The sequence below is a fragment of the Serinus canaria genome, chromosome 9 (genome assembly GCF_022539315.1).
Source record: "Serinus canaria isolate serCan28SL12 chromosome 9, serCan2020, whole genome shotgun sequence".
Classification (NCBI taxonomy): Eukaryota; Metazoa; Chordata; class Aves; order Passeriformes; family Fringillidae; genus Serinus; species Serinus canaria.
Genome location: NC_066323.1, coordinates 18,744,736 through 18,763,838, shown reverse-complemented (window position 1 = coordinate 18,763,838; position 19,103 = coordinate 18,744,736). Strand labels below are relative to the sequence as shown.

The 19,103-nt window shown below is 41.3% G+C and overlaps 1 protein-coding gene across 11 annotated transcripts in view; it reads left to right on the top strand.

Annotated features, from left to right (window-relative positions):
- GIGYF2 (GRB10 interacting GYF protein 2) overlaps positions 1–19,103 on the top strand; it is a 75,086-nt gene that overhangs the window by 41,658 nt on the left and 14,325 nt on the right. For 8 of the 11 annotated variants that reach the window (XM_030227247.2, XM_050978177.1, XM_030227248.2 and 5 more), the window contains 11 exons: positions 6,959–7,138; positions 11,916–12,133; positions 12,222–12,381; positions 12,459–12,659; positions 13,152–13,342; positions 14,056–14,215; positions 16,071–16,237; positions 16,611–16,699; positions 17,698–17,805; positions 18,335–18,432; positions 18,914–19,014. In XM_030227247.2, coding sequence (XP_030083107.1) covers positions 6,959–7,138; positions 11,916–12,133; positions 12,222–12,381; positions 12,459–12,659; positions 13,152–13,342; positions 14,056–14,215; positions 16,071–16,237; positions 16,611–16,699; positions 17,698–17,805; positions 18,335–18,432; positions 18,914–19,014 — 1,673 coding nt within the window. The remainder of the gene's footprint in view (positions 1–6,958; positions 7,139–11,915; positions 12,134–12,221; positions 12,382–12,458; positions 12,660–13,151; positions 13,343–14,055; positions 14,216–16,070; positions 16,238–16,610; positions 16,700–17,697; positions 17,806–18,334; positions 18,433–18,913; positions 19,015–19,103) is intronic. The other 3 variants (XM_030227254.2, XM_030227251.2, XM_030227250.2) reach the window with 2 other exon arrangements.

Sequence of the window (19,103 nt, the reverse complement as noted above, 5' to 3'; positions counted from 1 at the left end):
AAGTTACTTTTTCAAAGCAAGTGCCATAGAGGATAGAATGTGAGAGCTCATACTTTTGACTTTCTGTGACAGTTTATTACTCAATGCACTTTAAAGAAAGAGGTGGTAAAATGGGAGAGTATGTCTCCTTTTATAGTGCATAAAAAAGGCTGCTTTTGTAGTTGATTTTTTGGGAAGTCCAGGGCCTCCACACTAAATAGTGCTCCATTTTATACATAATGTATTTCCACATAAGTACTCTCAGGATCCATATGAACACTAATTCTTGTTTTTGAAGTAGCACCTGAGTGGACCAACTAGTCTGGCCACTTTTGGAGAAGCAGAAAAGCAACATTTAAGCAGAGTCTTAGTAAAGGCTGTAAAATATTCCTGTATATGTTAAATTCTTATAAAGAAACTTAAATGCAAAATTAAATATTGCTAACAGAGGAGTAATTTGATAGTTACCAGGGAGGGTTTTATTTGATGTAAGGCTGCAGAAGTTTGCTGCCACCCGTTTTTTGTGGAACTTGCTGTTCTTGAAGAGCAGTCCTGCCCTGTGAGATGCAGGTTTTCCCATGGCTTGCCTAGAATGGCTGAGTTTTGCAGGACAGTGGAGTTCACTCCATATCCCTTTGTGGAGTCCTGGGCAGCGGTGCCAGCTAGCTCTGTGTCCATAAGCACAGGGATGAATGCATTGACTGAAAACTGTTGATATCTGAGATATAATTGGAGATGGTAAAAGCAAATTTGAAGACGTGAAGCTTGTTTCTTTTAATTTGTGATGGAACTGAGGGCTGAGTTATGAGTGCAGCAAGGTGAGGATGTCTTTTACATAATTCTTGGCCAATTTTATGACATCCACCTGCTGTAGCTGGAGCTTGCAAATGCTCCCTGCCTGCAGAGCCTTTCCAGCACTTATCTCAAAAACTTTCTGAAAAAATACTGCATTAAAGACTTTGGATTTGCTCTGTGTGCTCTTAGGACTGTGGTCACCTGAGACAGCATTTTTGAGGGGGAAAAATCAGCAACCACTTTGTTTAAGATGATAGTTTAGCAAGTTTTAGAAATAAAACTCTATGCCATGAAAAGAACTTTGATTTTTTTTTTTGATTAAAGAGGAACAGAAGAATTTAAATTTCACAATAAGAAAAAAAAAATATGGTTTTGTGTACTTACCAGTCTTCAGAGGGTCTTTGTGCAGGAGGAGGAGATAACCTGGGCTCCACCAGAGGGACTGCTCTGCTCTGGGTGTACTGGTCCCAGCACTAGTAAGAAACTTCCCACAAGTGGTTGGTAAAGATTAAAAAAAAACCCAAAACCTTTAAAAATGGGTTTGTATGTCTCATTCCTGTGTTTATATGCTGGGGGGATTGGTTTCCATCTGAAGCTGATTTGATTGGTCATTCTGCCTGCAGGGGGGCTGGTTGGCTCTGATCATGTGGAAAAGAATGCTGGTTTGTTAGGAGCATTTCTTTACCCAACACGAACTCTTAGCAGCCAAGGAGAAATCCTCAAACACTTGGAGAAGGGGTGCCTTTCTCCTCACCTCCTTAATCAAGATAATTTTTTAGGTTTGTATAACCTAAAGTGTTGCATGAAAGTTGAAAAGGCCAACATTCCCTTGGAAAAGCTGAGTGGAGAAGTTCCCATATTGCTGTCGAAAACCCACACTGTTCACTGATACATTTTCTGTAACCAGTGCGAGCTACTGTTCATTTGGGTGAAGGGAGACACTCTTGTGTCCCACTGCTGCTCCACTTCTTCCTTTCCTGTTAGGTCCTGAACTCTGGAATGTGACTGGAAAGGTGGATGCAGCTCATGGTGCAGCCTGTGCTCTCAGGAGGGTGTTGCTGAATTGCAGCCTAATGCTGATCAGAAGATGTAGACTTGGCCATTTCCATCTCCACATTGCTCCTTTGTGAAAACATTGAATTAATCACAGGATTTTGCTAAAGCCTAGGAATGAAACAAGGCAGATTAGGTGGCTTGCTGATTCCATGTGGCAGATGAAGCCACTTTTGCTTAAGCTGTTTGTTCTTTCACTCCTGAAATGAGAGGAGTTGTTGAGGGTATGTCTGAGTGAGCAGCTGTGTGGAGTGGTCAGTGTGCTTCCCTGCTGGACCAGCTCTGAGGACAGCTCTGAACACAGTACTGGTTCACTTTTTTTTTTTATCCCTTGGTGAGCTGCTGATGTGAGGGCTTTGACTGAACGTCAGATGTAAGAGGATCTGAGAAACAAAGGCTGTGGTTGTTTGCGGTAAAACTACTGAAGGCCTGCTGGGAAAATCATTAATGTAGACTTTCCTGCTTAGGAAACAAAATCCTCCCTATTTTTTCTTCTTTAACCTTCCCCCAACCCTAAATTGCAAAACATTAATTTTTTGCTTCATTAGAATGGAACATTTTAATACATGTTCAGGCACAGCACTGAAAGTTGATAGGCATGGTGTGACTTTGAAAACCAGGGCAAATACTGTAGTGCCGGGGGACTCCCACCAGTGTGACAAAGCTGTAGGATGGTGTGACTCGCCCTTCCACCCTTCCTTCCACTGCAGACAGCCTCACTTAGGCACAAGTAGGATTTTGGTTTCAAACAGCATTTTCTTAGAAACCATCTTTTGAACTGTAGAAAGCATTTGCTGTGTGGTCACTGGTGTGGTTTTCTAAGCTAATTCAACTGAATGAGTTGGAAGTCTTTACAGAGTTGTATAGCAGGTGAAATTAGGTGTCGTGTGTTTGTTTCAGGTGTGTTATGGAATTGAACTCTTGTTAATTCCTTTGAATCTATTGGCTCACTCACACTGGTGACAGTAGATAATGGCCAATTTAGTGAAAAAAAAAAATGGGGTTATATTTGATAGTATGTTTTTGAGACCTGCTGTTGAGATTGAGATTTTATGCAGAGAGATTCAAAATTTGAAGCTAGAAATGGGATTCAGAACTTCTGATCTGTCACTGGGAGTCACCTCATGTATTTGTATTCCTGTGGTGTTCCTAGCATGTTCAGTAGGGTTCCAGTGAGAAGGTAGTCTTTCTCTAGAAGCATCATCTTAGGGACATTTATTTTTTTCTTCTGTAAAATAAACGAAGCAATTACATATTTAGGCAAAGTTTTTTCAGTACCTTTAAAAACACTGACTGCAAAGGTTTTTATTTTTGTCTTCCTCTTGAGGAATTATGTAGCAGGCAGCAGAGAGAAGAGAGCAAGTCAAAGTACTTAATAGACTTTCCTGGTTCTTGCCCCTCTGTAGAGGAAACAGCAGTACTGTCAGTCATTGCTTTCCTGTTTATTCTTTCCAGACAGTGAGGATGGTGTAGGAAACATGGGCTGACAGCTTGGAGAACAGGAGTGATTTGCCATTCTGTTAGTAAGTGCTCTTCATAACCGCATTGTCATGGGGCCACATCCCCAAATCCAGTCTTGTTCTCCACAGTCAGTATCCCTTCAAATCAGTGTTGCACAGCTGTAGACTTTTCTGGCTGGATACCACTCAGCTCTGTCTGAAGTTTTCTGTAAACACCATTGCTGGCTTTGTGACAGGCCTGAACAGAGGTGCCCTTTTACTGCTCCTTCTCTTCAGGAAGTCCAGTCAATTAGTCCAAGGCAAAACCATAGATTCCATTTTAGTTTCTTTCATCCTTAAAACATTGCCAAGTCCTGACTCTGTGATCTTAGTCGTTTCAGCTGAAGTGATTGTTCTCAAATCTAGAAACAGTTTGCAGAGATTATTCAGGCACTTTATAAGTTATGAATTTAGATGTAATCTGTAGGAAGAATCCTGTATTCAGTTTGTCAGAGTCTTTCTCTCACTTAGGTAGCTTGAATTTTTCAGGTCCGTAACCTGTGACTAGTTTGTGTTTGTAAAGAACCAGTTTCTTGGCTGGTCTGTCTAATCTTCAGGATCATCTAATGCCAGACCTGTTTGGACACATACCTTGTTCTTTGATGCTTGCTGTGATGTTCTAGAAAACTGGAGTAAACCAGAAAACTGAAGTATGTCATGAGACACTGTATTTTTTCTTTTAATTCCACTGAATGTGGCATCAGAACAGTCTTTGATGTGACACTGGAGTGCTGCTGTGTTTAGAATGGTTTTGGAACCACAGGTGATCCCATGCTCAGACAAATATAATCCTGACCCCTTATAGTAGTTGTTTTTTCATTTCTACATTTGTAATGCCATAGAATTTAAAATCACAAGAGGGGCAGGATCCCACTTGAGTCTGATCTTGGCAAACAGCATTTGATGTTTTGTAACCTCTACAGAGATGTGTTTCAAACCCCGTTTTCTGCAAGTTCAGCATACAAAAGCTGACTTTGATAGATCAGTTCTTGGGAACAAAATCTGCTGTCCTAAGGACTAAAAAAACCTGAGTTGCCTTGATTTGCTTATAGCATGAGTAGATGTACAGTGGGGCTAAAACCAGGATATACAGGCAAAGGCAAAGCAGACTGCACAATATTCTTTAAGTGACCTTTTCTCCTAAATATTTTTGGAAGAGTGGAACAGGACCTGTGAGCTGAGAGCTTGTCTGTGTTAAAGAGCAGTCTCCAGAATCAATTGAACTTACAATGGAAGGGAAGAACATGTTTTTTTTTTCCTTAATTGGTAGAGTCTAAAATCTCTCAAATTAATGTTACTGAATAAGTGTCAAGCAATAGCTGTGATTTTTTAATGAGAATAATAGATAAATCTGTAAAAATATTACTTCTCATGTCTCAGAATAATGATTTGAATAACTTTTTGCTTTTGGTAACTGTTTTAGTAAGAAAAAAACTGATGTCTAATGTCTTGTGCTGCAAAATGAAAAAAATTGGATCTCTCTCTTCCTCTTTGTAGAATTTTAAAAATAAATTCAAAAAGAATGAGGCACTTTCTTTGTTGTCAGGGACTTAGGCTCCCCATGTCTGTTGGGTTGCAGCTCTCTCCTGTGCACCTCTCTCTGTTTTACTTCCAGCTGATTCAGCTCTGTAGCTTTGCCTTTTGCTTTTCTACTATGGGAAGCCCATCCAAAGAGCAATGGTGAGAGGCTTCCCTGCACTTTTTGTTACTGTAATCTGTGTGATATTTTTTAGATACCAAAAATTAAAAGAAAAATTTTCCCAGACTTAGATTTTTGTCTGGCTTGTTCCTTTTCTGTCTTTTCCATGAAGCACAGTAATACAGAATGTGGCTGACCTTCATCTGCAAAGATTTATCCACTCCAGATAAAAAGTTGCCATCATCACAGGTAGCAAATGCAGGGAGTTGAGTACCTCCAGCAATTTTGTTTTATTTGGAGTATTACCAGAGACTCCCCAAAATACACTCTCTGCAGACTGTTTTGTTTCTCAAAGCCCAGCAAATATAGAAGTGATCTTCAGCCAGATGCCCCCTTCAGTGAGGTAAAGGTGTAACTGGGTTATGCTTGGCTTCACAGCTGACACTGCCTGTTGGTACTGGTGCTGGACTTGAAACTAGTCAATGTGCTTTAGCTCTTCATACAGGAACAACATAAGGGAAAGGTATTCCAGCAAAATTAGAGCTGGAGAAAGATAAAGGTTTTTTCCTTCCAATGTTTTGAGATGGTGGAGAAGAGATGTCAGTTTTTCTCAGGTGCATGCAAGGTAGAGAGCCAGCGTGTGCTTCCTGCCTCCAGAGTGCAGTATCTGTAGCAGGAAGAATTTTCATGTTCTAAACAGAGGTCTGGTATGCCACAGAATTTCAGATCATCTTTGTTTCCTCATCTTTTTCATTGGCAGAAAAAATTGCCTGATGCTAAGAAAACATTCTCCTATGCTTCCTGAATGAAATACTTAAAATTGTCTTTTTCCACCCCAGGAGTCTTAGTACATGATCATACTCTCTTGTGTTTTTCCTGTCTAAGAAAGCAGGCATACCAAACAGACTTCACCAAATAACATCTTATATTTTTAGGTTTTAGGACATTTAAGAAGGAAGATTCAGTATACCTTTCTCTAGTACTTGAAAACTTTTCCTATTATAGATAACACCACAATGTCAGGTTAACACTGGGTAATAGTACCAGTGAAGAAATGACATCACTGTGGTTCCTGTGACAATTCTGGTGCTACACAGCTGAAGAAACTTATTTCAGTGATGGGCTGTCTTGTCAGGGCAAGTCAGCAGTGAAAGCAGCATCTGTGTTAAACCTTGGCATACTGGTGTATGATTTGGAAATCTTGGTGTGTAAATGTGAAGTCTTTTCATAAAAACACTTACATCATTCTTTTCTGACACGATTGCTCTTCATATGTTCTTGAGGATTTTGTTTTGTTTTAAATATAACATAATGTACATTGGGAACTAAAAGACTATCCTGTCTCCTAAACTTCTAGTGGACTTATCCTTCAGCTCAGGCATAATTGCTTCTAGCCCTTCATGCACTGACCTTGGCTCTCCAGAAGATGGATTCACAGCATAATGTTAACATTGCTAAGTTTTTTCTTGTTTATTCCTCAATGTTAATTTAAATTTTCAGTATTTCCTAATAGTAAGACTGCTGTATGTTGGATTAAATAAATAGATCTCACCTTCTTTTTATTACAGAAGTAGAAAATATGTTTGGTTTATTTAATGTTTACACTGTGCTCCCATTTAGCTTGAGACACTTAATGATAAAGCAGTTTATTCTTTCTCTCTGCACACTTTTGCCTTCCTTTCGTTACATTTCCCTACATCTCTTAAACTGCCTTTTCCTCCTTTGCCTTTCCTATCCATGTTCTAATTACTTATATGCTTTGCTTCCTTCTGGATTTTTTATTTTTTTGTGTCTTTCCATCCCAAGGTACATAGGCACCCGGATTTCTTAAATCTCTGTCATGTTTCCTTCTTAAATTTCTGTTCCTCTCCTAGGTTCCTATAACCACTTCTGGTGCATTTTTTGCCTCCAAGAGAGCAAGATTTCAACCCTTTTGTATTTCTGTGTTTCTAAAGACAGGACACATGTTCACTGGCCTGTGTTTTCTTTGCAGTGAGACCAAACTTTGAGGAAGGTGGGACAGTGACCACAGGGAGGAAACACGAATTTATACGCTCTGAGAGCGAGAACTGGCGCATCTTCAGGGAGGAGCAGAATGGGGAAGATGAGGATGGAGGCTGGCGACTGGCTGGGTCACGGAGGGATGGGGAGAGGTGGCGTCCTCACAGTCCAGGTGAGAGCAGAGCTGGGCAAACATGCAGCTGTGGTTACAGAGAGAGGGCAAAGGCCATGAGGAGAGGGAGGTGCCACATTCAGGGAAAAACAGGTTCATATAGTCTTGGTCATTGTATACTGTTCTGGCATGTGTGAGGCTCTTGATCACAAAATGCGTAGCATAAAATTGTGTGCCTGTTGTTTTCCTTTTAGCATCTTCAGTACCCTTGCATATTTAAGGGAACAATACTTTCCAGGTGTGCACTTGGCTGTATTGTGCTCCAGGTGTGTATGTACCTGGTAAAATAAGGGTTTTTTAATAGTACTGTTTCTTTGTGGCTGTGACAGTGAGGGGACAGAAGTCACCCACATTAGACAGCATAACTAAAGCTGCAGAGTGACACTGACACTAAACCACTCTGGTCATTGACCACTTTCTAGTTTTCCAGATGTGTTTGCAATGCCAAGAAGCACCCTTGGAAAATCTCAGGATATGTTGCTCTACACATTTTGTAGTTAGTTACAAGATATCTTGTCTCAATAAGTTTCAGGCACCTGTTTGGTTTCACTCTCCCCTTCCCGGGCCTGACAGGGCAAGTCTGTTCACTTGCTTTCCAGCATTGCATTGCTAGAATTGCAGGAGAAATATGAAGGAGAGCTTGGTATTTCAGTACTGAAACATATTAGGGTTTTTTTTCCTTCTTTTTGGAAAAGATTCGGTCATACCTGGTGTGAGATCCTGGGTTTGGCTGCAGAAGGCTTCTGGAGTACCAGGAGAGGATTAGGCTTTTCTACTGTTAAAACTTCATAGAATAGTACAATTGTTAAGTTTGGAAAAGACTTTAAAAGTGTTTGAGCCCAACCATTGACCCAGCACTGCCAAGGCCACCACTAAACCATGTCCTTAAGTGCCACATCTGCATTGCTTTTAAATCCCTCCAGGGCTGGGGCCTCCACCACTTCCCTGGGCATCTGTGCTAATGCTTTCAGTGAAGAAATTGCTCCTAATGCCCAATCTAAGCCTTCTTTTTTGTAGTTCTAGGGGGTGATAGGGTCCCCCTGCTTGAGAGTCCTTTGCTCCATGCTAAGGTTGATAGGAAAGCAAAGCACAGGACACTTTTGGAGCTGAGGTGGACAATTTCTTCTGTTCAGTAAAGAAAAGTCGCAGTTGCTCGTGCAGTGGCTCTGTTGCCCTTTTCAACATCTCAGACTTTCAGTACAGCTATTGTTGGGAGCAACCATCACCTCTGTTTTGAGCCTTCTTCATAGCTGTGTGTAACTGTGCTCTCAAACAGCTGTTCTCTTGTACTAAAATTTAGCAACGAGCCCAAGGCTTGATTTATCATCAGATGTTTTCTATTTAGAGCAAGGCTAAGAGGCAAATTTTGAAGAGTATAATTCTCTTTTCCCCAGTGTTTGGTCACAGTTGTTGATCAGACACTGCTGCTCTGTTATCTAGCTGAGGCAACATAAGGCCAGCTACCTTATGATGTAGCATGATACTCAGGAGTGGAGTGTTCTGCAAGTACCAGCCTGCATGCTTTGGCTTAAAAGGAAGCCTAGGCCTCAAAGTTCAGAAGTTCATTCAGGTCTTGAACTTTTTTGGTTGTTTTGAGGAAGGCTTTGAAAATTTGTCTCAATTCTGTCATGTAAATTTTGTTTATTTATATTTTCATTGTAGTAGACACTAACTGAATTTCCTTTACCAAGTTAGTTTTAGCAGCTATCGTTTAAAGCCTGTTTGAAGACTTAGGTGAATCTTCAGAGAAGTTGCTAATTTTGGGATAGCCTGAGCTGACAGCTGTATTGCCCTAGTTCCAGCTTTCATCAGAGCTGTATTTGATTTCTCTTCTTAGCAGTAGCCACAGAACTATCAAAATAGTTTAAATCATGTTTTTGCTTTAAACAGTGAGCTTAAATCACATTGGCTTGGTTTAAACTACTTCTTTGTACTTCTTCTGGTGTTAGGTAATAGTACAGTCATGTGTGCTCCTAAAAAAAGAGAAGTGTCTTCAGAGGACTGTTTTCATTTGTTTAGTTGGTCTTTCCTGTGGCTTGTCTCTGTGTACTCCCTGCTAGGATCTTTACACTGGCTTTAATAACTGCTAGAAGGGTGTGATCACAGATTTAGATTCACTGGCTGATTCGAAGCTTTTTTTTTCCCCTTTAAATTTTTAACCATGTTTTTTTCCCCTTTAAATTTTTAACCATGTTTTGGAATTATAAATGTCTAAAAACCCCCTCTCTTTTGTTACAAAACTTTCATTCACACAATGATTGCCCTTTAAATTTACAAGGCCAAGTCTGTTTTGTCAGAAACATATACAAACCTGTTGTGGTCTCAAAACTAGGGACTGATCTATAGCTGTTTATGGGTTTGGTTACCAAATCAGCCTTAAGCAATAGGAATAAGTTTTTCTTGACAAGAATTTCTGATAAGATTTTGTCATTGCATAAATAGCGCTTCAAATTGGTCTTTTTCCTAAGAAGCATTTGAGAGAGGCCTTAGGTTGTACTTTCATATAAAGATTTTTTAGTTGCTGCTTTGTTTGAAAGGCTTTTCAAATTCATCTTGATTCACTCCACTTTCAGAATTAGGTGCTGTAATTCAACTAGAGTTGAATTTTTTAGCCTTGTTCCTTGTGTTTCTTAAATATCATGAAGCAACTAAAGTACATTAGAGAATCCTGCTCCAAAATTGAGCTAAGTAACTAGGTCTATATATAATATATGCCCAAAAAAGTGTGCTATTCCTTTAAATGTTCTGTCTAGCATTTAGTATTCTTTGGTATATATTGGAAATTTCACTGCTGAGTTAGAGAATATAACTTTTAAGAGAGAAATAGCTATTAATAAGGCTAATGTGTTCTTGGATTTCCTGAAGCAGCCAGTAGTCCTATCTTTTACCTACAATGTCACCATAAATTGCAAGGGATAAATTAAGCTTAAAATTGACTCTACACTTGAAATATTGAACATGTAACTACTGCCTAGTGATAGTATGAGGCTGAACTTAAAGCTGTGTTTGTGTCTTAAATGCTGGCTAAAAAACTTCAGGCAAGAATTCAAGTTTATCTCTCCTCTTGGCTTGCTTTAGAAGGTTGGCAGCCTGAATTATGGCCTATATTCTAACTGGGCTTTTACAAACACATTTTGTTACTAAGAAACAAGGGCATGAGTCTGCTACACCTATGTCATTTTGCCTCTCTAGGTAGCTCTGTAAATGTGGGGGCTGTAAAAGGTGGTGACTAAATCTCTGCAAGCAGACTAAATGGTTCTTCATTTGAACTTTGAAGATACCTGGGCTTAACAAGGTGCTTAGAACTCACCTTCAAAAACCACATTTCTGAGTCTCACTATGAAGAGCTGCACTCTTGGTATTGGCATGTGAACCGTGGAAAAATAGAGGCTCCTCTCAATGCAGGCTCCTTTTCCCTGCTGGGAGCCCTGACATGGGCATGACTGCTTTTAATGAGGAGCTGTCTGTCCAGGGACTAAATCAGAAATGCTGTCTGGTTGTCAACAACCTCTCACCCTTCAATCTCTTTCCTTAATAACATTAAAAAGTTTGCCTCAGAAGATTGATTTGATGGTTTAATACTACTTTCTTTGCAAGGCATAACTAGAAGCCTAGGTTAAGTTATCCGGTGAAATTATTTGCAAATAAGCACATAGGGAATAGAGAAGGCCTTGCTAAAGGATAACATTTGTGTTTCCTTGGTAAAATTTAAGATTGAAGTTCAGAATTTTTCTGGGAAGAGTTTGTTTTACATTTCCTGTATTTTTGAGACAAAGGTGGAGGTTTGCATGGCTAATATTAATAGTTAGGGTATTAAGGTCAGTGTGGAAACATTCATCAGTCATGAAACAGACCATGTTTCTCCCCTTTACTGTGATTTGGGGTTTTTTTTTTTGGTAGACATTTGATACCATGAGGTTGCACTGATTCTGGTGCAGATTGTTGGAGCAAAAAAAAAGAATTTACTTATTTTTTTATCCAGTTAAGAACAGCTACCATGAAAAGCTCATTTTTCTTTGCACCTTTGTGATAGAGATGGCTTGTATTTAATGGAAAGCTGTGTACAGTCCTTTCACTCCCAATTTGTTTTCCTTACCAGCTAGCTCTTTACAGCTTAAATAACATTATTGCACTCAGAGGATTTGAAGCTTGGCTGAATGAAGGTGTCTTCTGAATATGAAGTTTATACATGAGTTGGGAATGTTCTCCCATTTCTTTTCTTTCCAAGTTTTGGTATTCCATGGCTAAAAAAAAACATTCAAGAGACTGACCAGTCCTTTCAAAGGTATTTGAACAGTTGTCACTCCATTTTTCATGTATATGTACAAAAGCATATCTGAGGGCAAGAGGCAAAACCATGGCTGTTTTATTCAGAATGCAACTTCTGCAGAGCCCCTGAAGGAAAACACGAAATCTTACACATATAAAGGTGCCACAAAAGACTTAAATCAATGATGGCTGGTAAATTCAGTTGGCAGCTAGTGTTGCTTGTCTTATTTTGGTGCCCGTTCTTGATTTTGTAGCCAAGCTTTTTTAGCCTTATGTGGTTTTTAATGCTTATTCCACAATTTATAATGTGAGGATATACAGTGGACAGTATTTGAAAGTCGCCTGCTTGTTGGCGAGATGCTCCTTTTCTTTGCCTTGTCCTTGAAGCTGCCTGTTCCTAGGTGGGCTGTACCTGTAGCAGCTTTCTGAATTGCTGTCAGTGTCGTTCCCCCCAGTTGTGTGAGCCCTGCCCCAGGACTGTGTGGTAAAGCTCCTTTCCCTGCCTTAGACGGCCCTCATTCCGCAGGCTGGCGGGAGCACATGGAGCGACGGCGGAGATTCGAGTTTGATTTCCGGGACCGAGACGACGAGCGGGGCTATCGCCGCGTGCGCTGCGGCAGCGGCAGCATGGACGACGACAGGGACAGTCTCCCTGAGTGGTGCTTGGAGGATGCAGAGGAAGAAATGGGCACCTTTGACTCCTCTGGAGCGTTTCTCTCTTTAAAGGTGAAAAGCTGCTTTGGGCCCTTGGGTCACTTAGTGCGAATGTCCTGTGAAGTCAGGTGGGTTATGGATGATTGCGTTGACTTTGCAGAAAGTGCAGAAGGAGCCAATACCAGAGGAACAGGAGATGGACTTCCGGCCTGTGGAGGAAGGGGAGGAAAGGTCTGATTCAGAAGGGAGCCACAATGAAGAAGCCAAAGATCATGAAAAGCCCAAGAAGGAGGGGGAGAAAACAGAGAGAATAGTGGCAGGTAAGGGGGACTTCGTTGGCAACTGTCAGTGTAGAATTTCTGTTAACTCAGTTACTTAGAATTGTGCCTTGTTACAGAAGCAGTGGAAGAAGCAGCTCAGGCATCATCTCCAGCTGCCAGGTCAGACACCCCACCGAAATCCCAGCCTCCAGACCCGCTGCAGGCAAACCTTTTTGAAAGGAAGGAAGAGTCTGCGCCAGAAAGAACAGAAAAAACAGAAGATAAAGAGAATCGAGTGGAGAATACACTGTCAGCCAAAATGTCCAACAGAGGGGAAGGTAATAAACCTGACAGATAAATTTAGTAAGTTTCCATTACTCACTGTGAATAATCCTGGCCCTTTAAAAGAGGCAAGGACTGGTGATGGAAAGCCAGATACACCAACTGGTCTGTAAATACAGGATTTGTTGGATATGCCATCTCAAATGCTTTCAGTGCACTGGTACTTCACACTGAGATGCAGTCCAGAGAAACATCAGCTAGTTGTGAATGTGCCTCACTGTGGTACAGCAGAGTAGTCTGGACAAATGTGTTTGGCCAGGAAATGAGATATGCTCAAATGTGCTGAGTTCTGCACTGACAGAACTAAACTGTTTGTTCCTTGAAGTTAGGCTGGGTGCCTGTGTTCTAAGCAGTACGTTCAGGAAGATCTGAAAATACTTTTGCTTTGGTGCTAAATTTGAGCTGTTGAATATTCTTTGCATTAAGTTCTTAAAAGTAATTGTCGTTTATGTTAAAGATAATGGACTAACTTAAACATTTTTCTTTAGATTTGGCTTCTCTTGCTCAACCTTTGCCACAGATTTCTGCAGACACAGCTGCTTCTGCTCATCTTTCTCCCCCTGTTTCCAATTCAAATCCTGCTCTGCGGCCAGTTCAAACACCTGTCACAGCTGCTCCGGGCATGGGCAACATTCCCACTGATCCAGATGATGAAGAGGGCCTCAAACACCTAGAGCAGGTAAAATTTCTCTAATTTCTTTGTTGTTGACAGTCGTGAGACTGGAGGAATGTGGAATGCAGCAAATATTTGAAGCCCATAAAATCAGAAATGCACTTAAAACTTTACACTCCACAATGTATACTGAAAGCTGCTTCTCTGGGTTTTTTTTTTCAAATAATTCAAGCTGTTGTCTTTTTCTATGCTATACCCCATTTAAAGAGCTAGAGACCATAGTGCTTGTGACCACTGTTAAGTAGCATTATGATTTGCCTTGAGAAATTATGTATGTCTTTTAAAACCCTCAAAACAAACAAACCATCAAACAAACAAAAACCCAACCAAAAATCCTGGAAGTGAATCACAACACTGTGTTGATGTAGGACCTTCTGAGGAGAGGAAGACTGCTGAGATGTAGGACCTTCTTTGTGCTCATGCTCCCATGCCTGTTTTATTTTTCACTGTGGTACTGCATGGGACCTCCTTGGCAAGTTGCTCTAAAGCTTTTTCTAAGCAGGTGAACTGTGTTTGTTCAGGATTCTGCCTGACAAGTGTGGTAGACAGAGCTCCAGGTTTGTGTAGCAGTCACTCCTGTCCTGGGGCTGCCTGTCATTCCTGGTACACTATGGAGCACTGGGTAGCACAAGGTTGGTTGTGTTTGGCACACTCATTTCCAAATCTCTAAGCCCCCATCTAACTCTTGTATTTCTTGCTGGTTTTGATGTCTCTTCCAGCAAGCAGAAAAAATGGTGGCATATCTGCAGGACAGTGCCCTTGATGATGAAAGACTAGCAGCAAAAATCCAAGAGCACAGAGCAAAGGGTTCCTCTATGCCCCTGTTTCACGAAGCCATGCAGAAGTGGTACTACAAAGATCCACAAGGAGAAATTCAGGGTAGGTCTGTGCCATTTACACTTCCTCTTTTGTTTCACAGAATTGTTAAAGAGTTCTTCACAGAATTACCACCAACAGATGCTGGTGCTTCTTTTTACAAAAGCAGCATAGAGAATTTACCATTCTAGAGCTAGGTTTTGAAAATATCTTTGACCCATCACTGCCCCCATGAGCTCAGCAGGCCGAATGTCGAGAGCTGTACTTTACTGGGGCTGAGGTTTGCCATCACTTCGTGTTCCTGTCAGTTAGGTTAGACTAAAACCGGTTTCACATACCAGTAGTTACTCAGATGTCCAGATAACAGTGGAAACAAACAAGGAATGTGACCACTCAAGTAGTTGTAAAGAATCCACAGGAAACTTTGAAATCAGCCTGAAGGCCTGGAATAGTCAGGGAGAGTGGTTTGTTCAGAATCCAGGGCAAAGAAGAATCAAGTTTCCACCAGCCAGTGCTTGTGCTGAATCTCAATTTAAATTGCACTTGCAGCCACTGCTCTGTTAGTTCATATAATAGATAGGAACGGCACCCTGCTTTCAATTTTTGCTTAAGAATTTTTTTTGTGAGTAAAATTTGAAGCAGGCCTTTCATGTAGATACTTGCACTTTTGCTTTCAGAAGGTCCATCTCTTTTGGAGGTCCCGAAGCTTTGTTTAGCAGCTGCTTATCTGCTTCCCCAAAAGTGCAGTTAAACAGTGAATTCCTTCCTTGCTGTACTTCACACTGTGTAGTGTGAATGACTTCTCAGCTGTGAACTCCAGATAGGATTGGTGGGGGTGTTGTTTGTGGGATCTGTGTCAATCTCTTGTCTGCAGGTATTGCATGTCTTTAGGGGTTTTTTTTCATCCCTTTAAGTTTAAAGAATGTTAGCCATAAAGTGCTTTTATTTGCTCAGTGTATGTCAGTTACTGCTCAGTGTTGATCAGTGTGTGACAATCTAAATATTTTTGTTGTTGGATTAAGTACTTCAATGTGCATCAAAAAGTAAACACCTCCAATTTTTTTATTCTTGGGATAGCCTCTTATGGTTTCATATTCTCTAGGAGGAATTGCCTTCTAGAGATACTTCTTACAGAGAAGGCAAGGGCTATTGAATGTTCCTACTTTTCAGAAGATGTTTTGCAAAACTTATTTATGTGGTTCTTGGTTAAATAATACTGGTTTTCTATACATTTGAATATGTAAAATTAATATAGGAACCCTCTTTGAAAGGCATGACTGAAATCTTTCTTAGAAAAAAGAGGAAGAAAAGGAAAAGTGTAGATTTTTACAAAGGAAAGAAACTTGATCCTCATTATCTTAAAAAATGTACTTGTTCACTTGAGGTGAATCTGTTTATCTTCTAAATTCCAGATCTTAAATCTTGTGTAAAACATGAGGGTTCCTCTGGTTTGAAGGCAAGAGTTGAAGCAGGCGAAGACTGTTTAATTATCTGTGCAGTGCAGTCAGGAAAGCAGAACTTGTGGTGTCAGCAGTGTCAGCCAGCAGGTAGTGCTGAGCTCCAGGGTGGGAGCTGCAGCTGCTGTGAGCCTGAAGCAGTAAGTGCTGCAGGAGGACAGCAGGGGGATTAGCTGGACCGAGCCCCACACCATGGTGGCTGCTTGGCTTGCACCCCAGAGCTGACCTGTGTCCCTCCAAGGCAAGGCCTTTTCCTGAGGCTGTAGGGCAGTGCTGTAGCCCCTGTGCAGATGTGCATGGACACTCCATCCTTGGATAAGCAGTGTCCCCACGAGTGGGTGAGGCAGACAGGAATGCCTTGTGCTGGGCACTCTGTGGCCATAGGCAGCTCCTTGTTTCCAACACGCTGAACCTGGCCTTGCTTCCCTTTCCCCACAACGTGTTGGTTGATGTGATTTCAGGTCCATTCAGTAATCAGGAGATGGCAGAATGGTTCCAGGCTGGATACTTCACAATGTCACTATTGGTGAAGAGAGCCTGTGATGAGACTTTCCAGCCACTTGGAGACATCATGAAAATGTGGGGCAGGGTTCCCTTCACTCCAGGCCCAGCACCACTTCCACATCTGGTAATTATGTAACAGTTACAGTATTGAAATAGTCCTCTAACAAGTGGGAATTGAATTTAGGCATCATCTACTCTGTCCTGGAATTGCAGGTGTTCCAAGCACCAAAGCTGAACTTTGCGTTAGATTACTTTTGCAAGAGTAGAACAGACATGTAATTTAAAAGTGCTTGGTGTGGCTGGGAGGCTGGGTACTGTGATATGTAAAGGTGCTGTGTATTTCACAGGCTTTGTAAATCTTGATCTTGGTCTAGGTATTTTTCTATTTTCTTTTTTTTTTTTTTTGTCAAAATACAACTTCTACGTTGCTTGCTTTTGCAATCTACTGCTCTTAGTATATATGTTATTGAAAAAGAATGTTTTATCTCTAAACATAGGGTGAGCTGGACCAAGAGCGACTGACTAGACAACAAGAGTTGGCTCTAATCCAAATGCAGCACCTGCAGTATCAGCATCTTCTAATACAGTAAGACTTCTTGTCCTAGAGATTTTCCAGTGGCTGTGTTCTGCTCTGCATGTTTAGTCATCTAGGTTCAGCTGCTTGTTGTTGTTTCCTTGGGTAGTGGGGCTGGGAGTGCTTCACCTCCAACAGCAAAAGTTGCTTCCACAAACACTGGAGATGTTGACAGTGGTACAGGATTAGGGCAGTGTGTCTGCCCCAGACTCACTTTTCAGAGTCCTTTCCAGTGTCCCTCATAGCTTTTGGTGAGACTGGCTTTATAGGTAGTTGTTATGGTCAGTCTGAATCCCAGGTATCCTAGTAATGACCTTCAGATGTTTTGATGTCAGGAGAAGGCTACACATGTATGGATCTGGAGATTGAGAAGGTGGGACTTACTTTTGGTCTGCTTGCTCAGCTCTTTTAAGATCAGTGGGAGGTCCTGCTGGGCAAAGCAGTTTGAAATCCATTTTGCCAAAGCTGTCAGTTGTTCAGTTATGGCCAGCTCCTGACAGCTTTTTTTGCAGCAGCTTGAAGGAAAGGAAGCAGTCAGGTTTCTTTTTCAGGGGATCCTGAAAGCATGTGTCATGACTATAGTTTTTCAATACTGATTGTCAGCTCATGATTGAATGAGGCAAGAGCCTGCTCCTGTGCTAGGCAATGCCTTCATGTACTGGGAAAAGAGACTGATTGCAGGTGGGCAGTGATCAAAGCCAGATTAATTTGAGCTAAAATTATGAAATTTAGACAAAAAAGGAAGTAGTGTTGCACAACTTACAAGAAAAACATGGGGCAGTAATAGCCAGGTGACAGAGCTGAGGATGAAGATAAGTCTGGTTCTGCTCATGTGAGCCAGCTGGCTGTATTCTTGTGTTTTGATTCTTGCCAAGCTCCTGTTCTGTGGTTTCCTCTAGTATTTAGTATGTAGATTATATATGTCAGTGGGCATTAGTCCCAGAGCATGAATCTGTCTGCAACTTGGGCATAAGTGAACAAATACCATTTTTCTGCTTCTCTTTTTGAAGACAACAGTATGCACAGATGCTGGCCCAGCAGCAGAAGGCAGCCCTCTCATCCCAGCAGCAGCAGCAGCTCGCTATTCTCCTTCAGCAGTTCCAGGCCCTGAAGATGAGGTGAGCTAGCCCAGACTTGAACTGAATTCTATTCTTCTGTGCTCTGGTTTGTATATAACAATAATTACATTTTGTCAGCTGTCTGTCCTAGTTAAGTTTTCTCATATTTTAGGATTAGGTGTGTTAAGGGTAGTAATGAGAATCTAAGTATGTTTCAGAATGTGGAGTACTTCATTATATGTGTAATCTTTGCCTCAGAGTGTTTATGGAAATGAGGAGTTTGAATTGTACCTTTCAGACAGATTTGTTGTGCTGGTCACCGAGGAGCTTTGCCAGTTCTGCAGTACTGGATGCTTGTTCCTCAAACTGGCCTCTAAGCAACAAATGCAAAACTGTAGCTTAGCCCTTGATCTAGCAGGGGTGAGATCAGCAAGAACTCTGCAAGCAACTACTGTTGTCCACATCATATTTTTGTTTTGAATAGAGGTGTGGAAGGAAAGCAGTATGTTACAAGTTACTGAATCTCATACGTGTTCAGAGCACTCCTCTCCCTGGAAGTGGCGTGTTGACTCTTCTGTTGGTATTACAGAATATCTGAACAGAACATGATGCCACCTGTTACAAGGTCTGTGTCAGTGCCGGACACTGGCTCAATATGGGAACTTCAGTCAGCTTCACAACCTACAGGTAAGGTGCTTAGCCTGGGTCAGGTCTTTTGGGCAAAGTCCATGTGTTAAGAATCAGCATCTTTGAGATGATCCCTCCCCTTTTGATACAAAGGGAAATTATTTCTGCACCATGATCTTTAAGTGGATCAGCAGTAGAAATTCCATTTGAGAACAGTGAAAAATATGGTAATTTTTCCAATGGCTATGGAAGTCTAGATCTGAAGGGATTGTTCTATTTAGGGGTGTTCTGCTTTGATGGGAGGAATTGGAATAGCTGGTTCTTCTGTGGAATTTCATTGGAAGCCCAGCCTTCCTTCAGTCATGGACTGGCCTTGTTATCCAGGAGGATAAGGTGGCCCTCTACTGACTAAAGCAAAAGTGTTAACATGATTTTAGTTCCTAAAACATAGTAACAGCATACACAAGATTCTCCCCTTTCAGTTTCGTGTTGTTCATGTGCTTATTTTTGCTTGTCACTGTTTGTTTTCTTCACTGTCTAGTCTGGGAAGGAAGCAGTGTCTGGGATCTGCCCATTGATACTGCAGCTCAGGGACCAGCTCTAGAACAACTCCAGCAGCTCGAGAAGGCCAAGGCTGCAAAGGTCAGAAACTGTTTTGTACTGTAAGAAGTTGGGATTGCTCTTCTGCAATGTAATTGTGGTTCTTGAGCCAGTGGAAGACTGAGCTCTTC